The sequence below is a fragment of the Trichoplusia ni genome, chromosome 7 (assembly GCF_003590095.1).
Source record: "Trichoplusia ni isolate ovarian cell line Hi5 chromosome 7, tn1, whole genome shotgun sequence".
Taxonomy (NCBI): Eukaryota; Metazoa; Arthropoda; class Insecta; order Lepidoptera; family Noctuidae; genus Trichoplusia; species Trichoplusia ni.
In genome coordinates, this window is record NC_039484.1 from 8678611 (window position 1) to 8693128 (window position 14518).

General features: G+C 34.5%; 2 protein-coding genes across 2 annotated transcripts in view; one reads left to right on the forward strand and one right to left on the reverse strand.

Annotated features, from left to right (window-relative positions):
- LOC113495635 (G-protein coupled receptor moody-like) overlaps positions 1-14518 on the forward strand; it is a 49960-nt gene that overhangs the window by 14228 nt on the left and 21214 nt on the right. The gene's annotated exons all lie outside the window — the stretch shown is intronic.
- On the reverse strand, positions 5981-8402 carry LOC113495636. The gene is made up of 4 exons (XM_026874465.1): positions 8161-8402; positions 7635-7814; positions 7080-7239; positions 5981-6220 (listed from the first exon to the last, which is right to left on the reverse strand). The coding sequence occupies exons 1-4, from the start codon at positions 8248-8250 to the stop codon at positions 6147-6149; spliced, it is 504 nt and encodes a 167-aa protein (XP_026730266.1). The 5' UTR covers positions 8251-8402; the 3' UTR covers positions 5981-6146.

A 14518-nucleotide genomic window follows, 5' to 3' on the forward strand; every position in this document is an offset into this window, starting at 1 on the left:
AACCCTGGATAACTTTAGGAATTTTACGATGTATACAAAATAGAAATAATATGCAGAGAAAGTTGCGATCTGATCCCCATAACGTTATATTAAAAATCACCTATAGGAGATACCGCAATTTCTGTAATAATTTAATTAAAAAACTTAGAAGAAAATATGATAAGGAACAATTACAAAAAGCAAATAAGAATACAAAACAAATGTGGAACACAATAAACAATATAACTCATCGCAAACCAAAGAAAGCTTTAAATTCAGAATTATTAGATATAAAACCTACCCCTCAGGCTTCGGTAGATTACATAAATGATTTCTTTTCCAATGTTGGGAAAACTCTAGCTGAGAACATTATTTGCTCACACCAACCGCAACTTCCTCACGGTCCTGATCCCATGATACACTCACACAGCTCCTCCTTCGTGCTTCTTGAAACCGATCCTACTGAAGTCTATGATGTCCTAATGAGTCTTAAATCAGACAGCGCTCCAGGTTGGGATAATATCTCAACTAAATTCTTAAAAACCGCCCATGAATTAGTCGTACCACTGATAACACATCTTGCTAACTTATGTTTTAACGAAGGTAAATTTCCATCTGTGTTGAAGCAAGCCATAATTACACCGGTGCACAAGGGTGGAGGCAGAGACGACATAAACAATTACAGGCCTATATCTGTCCTGCCGGCCATATCTAAAATCATTGAAAAGCTCATTAACGTCAGACTACATAGTTACACACATAAATATAATATCATATCAAATGCTCAATACGGTTTCAGACATAAATTATCGACTGAAGACGCAGTGACAGCATTGACCACTCATATAACTAAACTGGTAGACTCAGGAAAAAAATGTTTAACCGTATTCCTTGATCTGAAAAAGGCCTTTGATACCGTTTCTGTCCCCATCCTTGTGCGTAGTATGGAAAATGTCGGCATAAGAGGGAGTCCGTTAGCTTTATTAACGGATTACCTTCGAGATCGTAGACAAAGAGTTAAGGTAGGCGAATATATTAGTGACGAGACATACGTGACTTACGGCGTCCCACAGGGCAGCGTATTAGGACCGACTCTTTTCTCAATTTACATAAACCAGCTTTGTAATATGGTGCCGAAAAATGGCCGTGTCTTCTCATATGCAGACGACACGGCCATTGCTTTCTGTGGCGATACATGGGAATCTGTATATAAATCTGCTGAAAGGGGTCTGTTCAGTATTACAAACTGGTTGAGTTCACATCTCCTAACGCTAAACATCTCCAAAACAAAATACATTGCATTTACCATCTACAACAACACACAACCTGGATCTAACAAAACACTCAAAATCCACTCTTGCGATATGACTTGTACAAACTGTTCCTGTCAAAGTATTGAAAAAGTGACTCACATAAAATATTTAGGTGTAATATTAGATCAGCGACTATCCTGGCATGTACACACAGATATGACCATTGCCCGTACCAGGAAACTGATATGGATTTTTAAAAACCTACGACATGTAATGACTAAAAAAATGCTGACAGAAATCTATGTCTCCTTGGCTCGGTCAATTCTGATTTATTGCATACCCGTATGGGGTGGAGCAACGAAGACGAAGTTCATTGAGCTAGAGCGAGCACAGAGGTCTCTAATAAAGGTCATGTATTCCAAGCCATATAGATTTCCAACCAACGAGCTGTATTCCCTCAGCAATATACTATCAGTCAGAAAATTATTCATTCTCCATACTGTGATAAAATTACACAAAGTATTGCCCCACAAGCCACTTCTAACGGAAAGAAGACGAAAACATCGCGTTGCACCGACAGGATATGTTAAGACTACTTACGCTAAAAGGCAATACTATGCAAAGTCCGCTATTTTATATAATAAAATCAATGATCTACTCAATATCTACCCCTTGTCAACTAAAGACTGCAAAAAGACAATAGCTCAGTGGCTGAAGGATAAAACCTATGATGAAATAGAAGACATGCTGCAAGCATCCCCACTGTAACTGTAGAAGCACGCATGCATTACACACACACTGATACATATTTAGGTACACACAACACACATCCACCCACACACATGCGCAAAGACACACACACACACACACACACACACACACACGCACACACACACACGCACATGCGCTCACACACACACACACGTTTTCTTTAAAAAAAAAAAAAAAATGTTAAAAAAAAGTTTAATCTAACTCTAATTCAAAAACCTGTAATTTATAACTTTGTATTAGTTAGAATATAAGTGCATGTCCTTTTTTATATCTTTCCTTGTACACCACTTTTATCATTTTAAAATATGTTACTGAAGAGCGGGGCCTCCTAGCACAGGTATATCTTTTACTTAAAAGGAGGTCTCTATTGTAAGATTCAATGTAAAGTTGTACAAGTTACTGCAATAAAACATTTTTATTTTTTATTTTTTTTTTTTAAATTGTGACGTCGGAGCTACATAGAATTAGTAAATATATTTATTTTTCTAGTGCAAAATCGTTTACACCTGTTTCATGATTCCCGCCTACCCTTTTCCAAACTATAAGGGGTAACTGTAATTTGAGCTCCTTTTGTGTTTGAGCATCAAACTTGCGTCTTCAATTATATTTGATAAAAGGCTATTTATTCGAAACCCACACATTGACCCTCTTATACCTGAAACGCCCACATGATATAAGGAATATACCAATATTCGAAATAGAGTTACTATTTTAGAAAAGGTCACAAGTCAGACTTGCTTGTAAGCTCAAAAATAGTTTTGAACATAGACAATAACCGAAAATAGTTGCCACGGATGAAAATTGTCAATTTCTCTTCCAAGGAGTTTTGTTTTCAAGCTTGCAATATCCATTATTATCAGAGTGGATAATATAATTAGGTGCCTCAATTAACAATTTTCATCACTCTAGCCAATTTCCCTGTGCAATCTATGTTATACATACAACACGTAATACTAAAATAAGCCACGAGCAGACGCGCCGTGAACTTAAACTAGGGCTACCACGCGATTTTAATATTATGTTGATTTATAACTTTGATACATAACTAAAATATAATAATTTAAAAGAATCAACATACTAATAGTCTGTTTAGTAAGTCTAGTATAAATAATTAATACAATTTTCAACAATAGGTACTGACTGCGAAGAGAAAGCAAACCTGCTTAGTCATCTGTTTTCAAAACAACAATTCTGATAATCAGTCTGCGAAATAGAGAATTTCTTGTAAACAGCCAGAGTACACAAACTTAAAAATAAATGTTTGACGACAGGACTCGTAGTCATGAATTTCAAAGCTCACTAAACATGAAGTGGCATCCCTAGATGACGTCATCCGCGTTAGATTGCTCGTAACGCCGAGCTACAAGCATCTACTAACGTAACGGTAATGACGTCATAAGGGAAACGTCCAATCTGTGACGTGTACACGTTTTACTGGAGAATTAAGTTTAAGAGGTTTTTATGTACTCACCACAAATTGCCGACATAGTTTTATTCCGGCCTATCTGACCAGATTAAGTAGTTCACACTTTGATAGAATTTATGTGACGAAGTAAGTTCCTGGTTATTTATGTATGAACTTGTTTTTTTTCCACATTTATACTTTTTTTTCGAAATAAATATTGTACGATGGAGTGGTGTTGATAACGAAAATCTATTTATATAACAAACTATACAACATCCTACACAAAAAAAATTTAGTATCGAGAAATCAACAACGTAAACAGAATTTCTTGGGTTATGGTTTTTAACTTTCAAATACATTTTTGATATTTTAATAAATGATAACTTGAATAATCCCGCTCTCGCGCATTCCGCGGCCCATCTTAATTGCTTGCGGCTGATGCATTGAGCTAAGATAGAACGTCGCAACCAAATACGCACGCCTCAAGATTTCAGCGTACTAACGTTGATTACACCTCGCTTTGAAATTTAGCACTGCAGCTGTGAAACATCACGCGATTTACGATTATGGCGTGGACGAAATTGCACTGTTGTGTTCGCGCACTAAGGGTTATAATGCCTTAAGGTAAAGTAATCCAATATTCTGTGACTGTACTCTTTACAGCATTTAACACAGTTACATTTTACAAAAACGGAAGGCTGTCGTTTAACTGGTTGGTAGAACTAAACATGAACAAAATAAACTTAGGAAAATTGGCAATTTCCAATACAAACCCGTCCTCGTTTTTTTTTTGGGTCACACGTTCTAACTTTTAATTGAAAGCCGACTTGAGTGGCGGACAGTGAGAGGTTCGAAAGTCCATTACATTGGAATTAATTGAGATTTTCTAAGCATACAAACCCTTTTCCTATTCATTCGTTTTCATTGATATTCGTACTTAGAAATCGATACATAATGAATAAAACTCCGTTCAACATTTATCTTCATCATTTACTTTTAGCTTCTGTTTAGATTTTTCCTAAGCTCTAAATGTTAGCATACTCGTTTTGTATTATTTGCAGCTTCCGGAATCACTGAATTCAAATAAAGCCTGTATGTATGAAAATAGCTCAATATGTTTGTATAAAACGACTGAATATACCGATATGACTTTCATAAACACATTATCGGGGCTTTTCAATATTCTATTATTACAGATCATAATCTCCAGACACAATCTGTTATTATTCAATATCTAGTAGCGAAATATATAGGATACTAGCTGTTGCCCGCGACTTCGTCCGCGTGGTTAGAAGAAATTGCGACTATAACTTGAGACTTTTATAACTTGAGATTTAAACTATCCTATCTCTCAAGTTGGATCGAACTGCACATGGTGTGCGAATTTTATTATAATCGGTTAAGTGGTTTAGGAGTCCATTGAGAACAAACATTGTGACACGAGATTTATATATATTACCAATTAAATTGTTTCCTATAGAATAGAAATCCTGAACAACATGTTTTTTTCTGACTCAAATTTGATTGTATCTCTTACTAATATAATATGTTTGAGACATAAAGCGCATATTAAAGTTAATTACACGTTTGGCACAGCTCGATAGTGCGACTGCCAAACACGGGCCCGCACTAAGGTTACTACACAACACAACTTATTGCCGTACGTGATGCTTTAAGACTTCACCGGACTATTCTTATAGGTTTAGAAACGTTTCGATGTTGGCTTAGCTTCATTTTCTTATATTATTTACGCATAAATATTAGGTACTATTTACTCGTATTATATCAAAATTGCATACCTGAGTGCTGTGTGGAACCACGCGGGGACAAACGCCTCATAAAACATGCCGAGCCCTACAGGGTGCATAGTGTACTAGACTAATATTATGTAACAACTTTTCTACATATGGAGTGCAATAAATATATTGAGTACTAGCTGTTGCCCGCGACTTCGTCCACGTGGTTAGAATTTTTCCCGTTTTTTCCACATATTTCATTGTATCTTCGCTCCTTTTAGTCGCAGCGTGATGTTATATAGCCTATAGCCTTCCTTGATAAATGGTCTATTCAACGCAAAAAGAATTTTTCAAATCGAACCAGTAGTTCCTCTGATAAGCGCGTTCAAACAAACAAACAAACTACTTTACTAAAAATACAAACTTAATCTCTCACTCACACCCATTTATATTTGTCATCAAAAAAATTAGCAACTAAGCCCAGTGTTGAAAAAAAATGTCGTCCAATTTTTCCCTGTTTCAATCTACATAATCTCGTAAGCAAAAGATTAAGCAATTAATTTACTTCTTTGATCACTCCGCGACTTTTAACTTGAGTTTACAGAGAGGGTTTTAAACTAAGTATTTGCTCAATTAATAAACGAATTCTGTTCTATTCCTCCGTTAAATAAATTGAGATCGTCTTCATTAACAGTTGAATGTTATAATTAGGTTTATCATCGCTTGAATTTCAAAGAAATATTTTAAAGGTAATGATTGATTTATTCTTTCAAAGATCTATAAAATTATTTCCGTATTTACAATATTAAACAATTTGTTTGTAAAGTATAAAATAATTGTAAATATAAGTAGCAAATTAAAATCATAAAAAGTTGCATTAAACCTCCAATTCCAAGCCGATACTTTCTCTTTGAAAAGTTATCTTTTTCAAAATAAAAAGATTTGACATAATATTTGGTGCTACTATTTGCAAATATAGAACATCTCCTAAGAGTGGCATCACTAAAAAAAAATAACGTTAGGTTCAAGTGAATTTATGTAGCTGTTGACGATTACAGCGAAGTAAATGTATATCCCTGAAAAGAATAATTTATGTTATTTCATCTGTGCTTGTACCATAACTTCTAAAGTCAAGAAGAGTATTGCGATTGCTTAAGAGAGACAGAGTATAACGGCGTCTCGCTTTCACAACAACGCCATCAACATTGGCAGATATTTTTTTATTTTTTTTTACACCATGTGTCTCTATCTCCTATATTTTCCTATTCTAAACAGGTAGTAGAACTAGACAAACAGTTACATTTTAGCTTTTTTCACTGAGCTTTAGATTTAATTGAAAAAAGATAAAACACATCAGTCTATAAAACATGAATTTTAATAACAACATTTACTAAAATAATAACTTTACACAATATGCAACGGATAGGAAAAAGAGTTTATGAAACAACGCGTTACATAAAACCGCGTGTCCATTACGCGCGACTAATTCAAAACAATGGCTACCGCGGGCAGCGCGCTCTGCGAACACTAACTAGCGCACTTGAATGTCTAGCGAGCGGCTTTGGGGAAGCGTAGGAGCGAACACTACCGACATAACCTCTCGTGTATGAAGCACAAATATTATTATTTTGTAAAATATTTAAACATATACCACCCTTGTAAACATCCTACAGCTGGGCAATTGCCTTTACCATAAATAAACAGATTGTGTTTCATTCCGGACCTTACTTGCTTCATTGGGATATTATAATTTTTTGGATTTCATCGTTTATAATTGTCTGATCATCGTCATCATATCGTTAACATCCCTCATGTTTATTAACCATGCTAACTTGTAAAGGTTTTTATCCACTTCTTAACCAAGGCCTTCCTTCTATTAAATCAATTTGTAACGGCTAATTTAACATTTCAGGCAGTTCTTTTATAATTTCTTACCTTTAAAAGCTATTCCGAAAAATATTGTCATCATTCCGGACACGGGGTATCCAGCATTGAAACAAATGAGACTCCTCGCAGTGAACATGAAGCAGTAGAGCGGCAAGATCGACAAGTGGGAGCCGTACCACAGCGTCAGGAAGAAAGGCACACCTTTGTGCTATGGAATAAGGTTCAAAATTAAACAATAAAAAAACGATACATACGGTACGGTACGTTTTTGCATAATACTTTCGTCAGTTCAGGCTTAGGGACTATTTTTCGAAACTCTTTGGGAGCTACGATAAATATGTAGGACAACGTTTAGTCTATTTGGAAAAGTTGGAGCTCTCCCGATGCCACGGTAAATATGACTTTTTAAATATCGGGGGTAAGAAATTGTTTTTTAGCGAACGCTGATGATAACCGTGTACATAATCGTAGTTGATGTAAATACCAGAGAATTTAACCTATGCCAAGAGTTATGACAAGTGAATGATCTTTGGGTCAATCAATCGCTCATGACTAAAGTACACTAAACTACGTTGTACATATCAAATAGAGGGATATATTTACCCACACAGTATACCATAACAGCATGATAGCCAGGCCAATCTGGTACATGGACGTACTCGTGCAGAATAGTGCAAATATCATATCGATGGCATTTAATGGGTCAGCATTATATTGCCTCTCTGTAGCCGCCATGATACATAGGGCTATTAACGACGCGAGCAGTGTTATCACGGATATTAACTGAAATAGTTTAATTAATAACATATTATTATGCCAACTTCATTGACCGGTACCAATAGCGCCCACAAATAAAGTCTCTTTCTATTGGTAAAAAATCCAAGACCCGTTCAAAAGTTGCCGAGATAAAGCTCTGTAAAGTCACAAACCTAACGCCTTCATAATATCAATATATAATGTGGGATGTGTGTATTGTACCGACATAATGTTTGTAGAGGTCTGATAGTCAGTATCTGCGTTTACATTAAGGTATGACACAGAAAAAAGTGTCTACGTTTACATGGCGCCAAAATAAACTGAATTGAACAGTTGATACACCATTATAATTAAAACTGTATTATTTACTTACTAGGGAACAAAATCCAACCAACACAACGCCTTGCTTTAGCGTATAGCCGAAAACGTTATGAAGCGCGAAACACGTTATACGTGAAGTCATATTTATAAACACACGTTCATACAAATTTTGTAGATCACAACTCTATTAATTTAAAAATGACTATAACGGTATCAATGTACCACAAAATTAAGTTTTAAGAACATTTAATTGTAAAATAATACAAAATAACCTTAAACAGTAATGACACTTAACTCCGCTCCACAGATTAAAAAATAGTAGGTATTCAACAATACTTTTAAATTAGAAACTTCTTGGTATGTTGCGTGCAGATCGGAAAAGAAAGTGATTTGATACGAAGCTATATATATTTTTTTATAAATGTTGTATGTTCCGTGAGGCCAAAATAAGAATTCTTCACAACTAGATTTTTAATAACATGGAGTATTTGGTATGCTAGTACAGAACTAAGAAGTAAAATGCTTTAGTCGTTAAAGCTTCTAATGTGGAATACTAGTATAATATTACAAGGTGATGTCCAAAAATATTTAAATGCATTTCACATTTACAGAACTAAGGTAAGTTCTATGGAATCCTATTGTAGAGTGGTACATATTTTTGTTTTTATTGCCGAATGTACGGCGAGGCGCTTTCCGGCTCGCGTCGTGGTTTACTCCGAGCAACGTGCTTGCAGGACTCTTTACATTTACAATTTCACGAATATCCAGGAAAATAATGTCGTTTTACTTTTTATTACGTCACGTAAAAGGATAATAATACATAATTTACATAAAAATGTAACACAATAAATATTGCTCGCTAGTGTTGTGGCATACACGATGGTTAAATTTTTCATTTGAAAATTAAATGTGTTCGTGTTTTGAGGACGTTTTTGTGTGCTATAATTTATTGATGGCTGCTTTCAACTTCACGTGTATTTCACAATTACACCCTTATCTAAGTACATTGTTATTATAGCGTACATCTAATTATAGCATGCACTTTTACGGAGATCATCATATCATCATGATATAATTGACTTGAACAAAATCTATTAACAATTTAATTATTTTGTTTAACAACCTGCGGCAGCGACATAGACTTTCGTCTTTAGTTACGTACCTACTTTTAACAACAGCAAGAATGATACGGTTAAGCATACGGAACGGTTTTGCGGGGCATGTAATTTAGAAATGTAATGTAATATAAGAGAAATAAAGACTTTGAATTGAATTGAATTGAATTGAACCCAATATTTTTTACTTAACTAAATAATTTTATCCTGGTGTCGCGTCGTTGGGGATTTATACAAACACAATCGTAGCAGGCAATGCTTGTTCCAGGCAGACTTACTATTAATCAAACTTAAAAGAAACCTTCAAACAATCTAAAATTCATTCTGAGTTCGAGTTTCAATACCAAAGGATGAGAATCCATGCAATATTAACGGTAACACGTTCAACAATAGCATATTCTGAGATGCTTCAGCGTCCATTATCTGGTATAATGGGGGTATTGTACAGCGACTATGCACCTCACTTTACACCTTTTGTCCCGCCCGAACATTGTAGGCGGCGGACTTTGTGGCGGCCGGCGCGCCTTGCCTTACGTCTCGAGAGGAAAATTTATTTCTAGGTTCTTAGACCATGATAAAGACTGTACAGAGTGTCGATATATCGCCCGACTAGTCTCTTAATGTCAAACTCCAGGACTCCAGACGCGTCCGAAACTAAACCGTGCTTTACAATTTTAAATGTTTGCATGTATCTTTAACTTATTTATGAATTTATTTTAACATAGGTACGTTTTTACTGAACTCAGGTTTCCTTTATTTTTGATAGATATCCCTCTAATCTTGGTACTTCGTAATAATTGCCTTGAATATTTAAATGTATTTAACATTACAGAAACTTGAAATGAAACAACAACACACACAGTTACTAAAATTAACATCATAAGAAGGTCACAAGTTTAATAAGTTACGCAGCAGTATACAGCCTTAATACATAATAATGTAAGTCGTAAAGAAAAACAGCTCCAGGCTTGCTTAGTATTCAGCGCAGGTGATATGAATTAACTGAGAGGAATGACGTCACGTAATCGCAAACAGAGGCGCCTGCCGGCTAAGCCTTCAGATGTTTTGTATAGCAAGTAAGAGATTTTTTACAAAACATCAATTGTTCTTAGTAACAAGAATACCCGCAAAAATCAGTAAAGGTAACCGCTGAATACGGAGAGGCGGTGCAGCTGTCAGTTCCCACACATAAACGGCTATTTGTCGAATTTATAGGCTTTCTAACTGAATGGCCTGCAGGTGTCAATAATAGCTTTTAAAGGTAACATTTTCCGGTAAACGAAACTCGTCGTAAATTAAACGTGTCTGTGTTTACCGGTAAACACAGACAGAAGTAACAGAGTGCAGTTTATTTTTGAAACAGGTAAAACAAAGAATTTACGATTTGCAATTACAAAAATTATATTTGAAATGATATGTGTTAAAATTTTTGTATAGAAAATCAGCTTGGATATAACCTGGCTTTGAATCTATTGAAATTAACTATGTGAAGGAAAGCCTCTTGTTACCTGAGAATTTCTCACCATATTTTAAAGAGACTCCGCGATATACCATGAAATGCGCCCTATCCACAAATGCAATACTACTACTTTCAACATGACCACAATATATATTTCTTAATTTTAATCATGGGTATAATAAAAAAAATCGTTAAATACCAGTCTTCGGCAAGCAAGTTGGGCGTGCTTGCTGACAGGAGACAGAGAAGACATTTATTTATTTATATAGGTTTACCAACAGCTTCTGTGTACAGTAATGCTTATGTATATTAATAATTATGTCTAAGATTTACACAGTCGCCAATTACTGGTTAACCAGCATTTACAAACGAAGTGATAAGTGCTAGAAAGACATGAATGTGGTTCAACACCAATCGCCACTGACTTCTCATGTCAAGCCTGTGGTAAGATGTCGCTCTCGCATCGGTCTGTTTAGTCACCAAAAGCGTTGTCGTACAGACACTACCCCATAAATCGACTGCAATAGACATAAAGGTCGTTACGGAATAAAAAAAATCTTTTCATTACACACTTTTTTCTAGCTGGTAACAAAAAGCACAGAAACACGGTATGTTACCTTGCGGAACAATTAAAATAAATACCACACAATAAGCTTATATGTATTTTCAGATTATCTAGTCATAATTTAGTGTCTGTTATTACCGTATAAATAATGATTCGTCCGCAACAACATTTAGTCATCCACGAATTGCATTGACGCGGTTTGCGGGTATTATGAGCCTGATTTTGAATATTCTGCGGTTAATGAACGTAAATACTGGAAACAGCATTCAATAACTAAACCAATTGAAACTCTCGACGATGTACCACAACAATATTAAATTGTGCCAATGGGGAATATGCACGTGACTTAAATATGGACAAAATATTTTTTTTTGTAATATTTATTGCTACTGAAAACACACTATACAATTATTTTTAGAATTTATTTTAATTTAATAATGAAATTTAATCATCAAAAAGTGGCTGTTTTGAAATTACCGCGCAAATTTTCGAAACGCAACACTATTGGTGGAACAAAACGTGACGTCAGTTTTACACGAGACGTCTGCTGTCAACAAGCTATTTGTATGGTTTCTTTTTGGAGGAATAATTGTTATTGTATTGTGTCGCTGTTTTTTATCTTAAGTTAATAGTTTTATGTGTTCAAAATATTAATTAATTGTGAAGAAGGACTTAGAGAATGACTGAAACCGGTTTCGTAAAAGCGCAGTCGGATAATCTTCCGAAAATCAAATGTAAACAAAACAAGTAGGTAGGTAAAAGTAAGAATGATTTGTATATGTATTTTACTTTTTGATATCCTTACTTACATTGAAATGATCTTCACAACAGTATAAACAGCTCAAACACGATACATGTCTCTTCTCATCGCCTTGCACCACTTTTTCCTTAGATTTTCACCTTTCGGCATAAGGAATTACACTTTGTCAGGTGCAGTGTTGATATTATTTGGACACATAGGAACGACACAATATTTATTATAATATGGTTTTTTGTGCTTTTCCATGGTAATTAAGTCGAATTCACTCACTTTATTTATTTTTTGGTAATTTTGTAAACCAATCACTTTGCTGTTGACATCGAACTCGTGTAATGGTGACGTCACGAGCAAGCGCGCCAAAATGGCCGCGTTTAAATTGATCGCGATTTAATATTTTAGTTTTTTGCATAATAGTTTATATTTTGGACGTGATATTGTATGTTTGGTAATGTAATAACTAGTAGAAACATATAAAAAATAAAAAAAAAATCATGCATATTCCCCATTCATCATTTTGTTAAGTGTTCGCAAATATATTATGGATTTGAAAATAAATATGTAATAATTTTAATTCTGACAAAAATGTAGATATTTATTAAACCAATGCCTACATAATGCAAAAAAAATTCAAAAAAAAGAAAAGTCCCTGGCAATAGTCACATGACAAAATATCTTAGCAAAATTGCAAAGATGAAATAGAGAGTAATCTCCACTTGTCAATCGGATTTTCATATTCTATTTTCCCACCACCAAATTGATTATCAAACGAAGAAGTCTCGGTTTATTCGTCGGATTTATACGTCAATATTTATTTCAGTGCGCTTTCATTTACGTTGCCACTCGCAAATAGTTCACCTTTAATAGAAAACAAACTGAATTAAAATCGATTGACCCGTTCAGGATCTATGACGCCACAGCCTCTTTTGCGACGGGAGTTAAAAATAATAAAAAATATTACTATAGGTACTATGCAAGCTGTGTTCAAACTATATCTTAGGTAAGGAAAATTTATTACGCAAAATATTTAAGCATTTTAATTACATTTAAAAGTTCTACTTTTAAATTTCCATAACCTATTACGTCACCTCAATTTAAATTTTTCTTCATCAACACTAATGCCTTCACTCCCCTCTGCGTTTCAACCTAAGACCTACTTGGAGTAGCCTAGGGTAATTAGTACAATCCTCTTTGTTTACACTTTTTGTGTTGACATTTTTCTTCGTAAATCACTCGAGGGGACAGCGGGCACTAATTACCCTTCCTTTCCAAACATAAATAACACCTTAACACTTTAATTAAAAATGACTGATTTATTTACACTAGCCCCTGTCATCTGAGGTTGGATAAAGAAATACCGCAGTTTAAATTTCGAAGCTTTTTTAATGGCCTGCTCTTTTTGCTTTGTGTGGAATTTTGTTTTTTTTTTCTGTCGAGTAATTAGCGTCATTAGAAATTAATCTACATGTTGGTTCGAATCTTCTTGTATGCAGAAAATAGCATTGATTTGCTAGCTCTATACATTATGATTATGCCACCGTATATTGAACCATATAGACTGATTATAATTATCAATGTGGACTTGTAGATGTTAATAATACAGATAAACTGAAGATATATAAAAAGTAAATAGAGAATCTAATACCTACTTATAAGTACGTGAATATTATGAGCCTTCATTATTTGAAACCAGACATTTTCGTAAGCTAATATTTTGCACTGGAATTACGTAAAAGCAAATTTGAATCCACAGCAATAATGTTTTCATACGAATAATTGATGTATAAAATATCCATTCAGTACGTCCAACGTGAAAAGTAGATTTTGGTTTTTGGTTTATTTGAAAACAATGCATTACCGTGTAATGCTAAGTGCGTTTTACACAAGGCATAAACCAAATTGCCCTATAGTTTTAGCAAATCTGAACAACAATGTTTGTATTTATTACAGCAAATTTATTATAATGGAATTAAAATGAAGTACTAAGCAAAAAGCATTTAAAATTTTCATCTGAGTATTTGACCGAAGTTGCGGATCACTGGTGTATCTCTGCGTGAATGGTTTAGGACAACAACAACACAATAAGAAAACCTTGATTCAAATATATATTATAAACTACATGAGATTGTAAACCCTCGGTAAGCTATGTATAGAGATATTTTGATCCCAGCATTAAGCCATTAACATTTTTTGGAACATTTTTTTCAATCAAATAAAAATGCCGTATCTATTCACGGCTACTAGCAAAATGTTAAGAGATTATATCTAAAAGAGCCAGACCACAGTCTGAAACAGTAACACACTCGAGAGCGAGAAGTGAAACTAAACTGAGACACGGATGCACTATCGGAAGTTAATGAAAAACTCCGCCTTTAGTGTAAGTAACTTTTGTCACGGAATTGTGTGTGTGCATTGTGCATCCATTTCCTAAACATTACAGTGAAGTTGATATATTTAAGTACGTATTAACAAAATTCAATTCATCTGTATTTTGATTATTTTTCTTTATGTGAT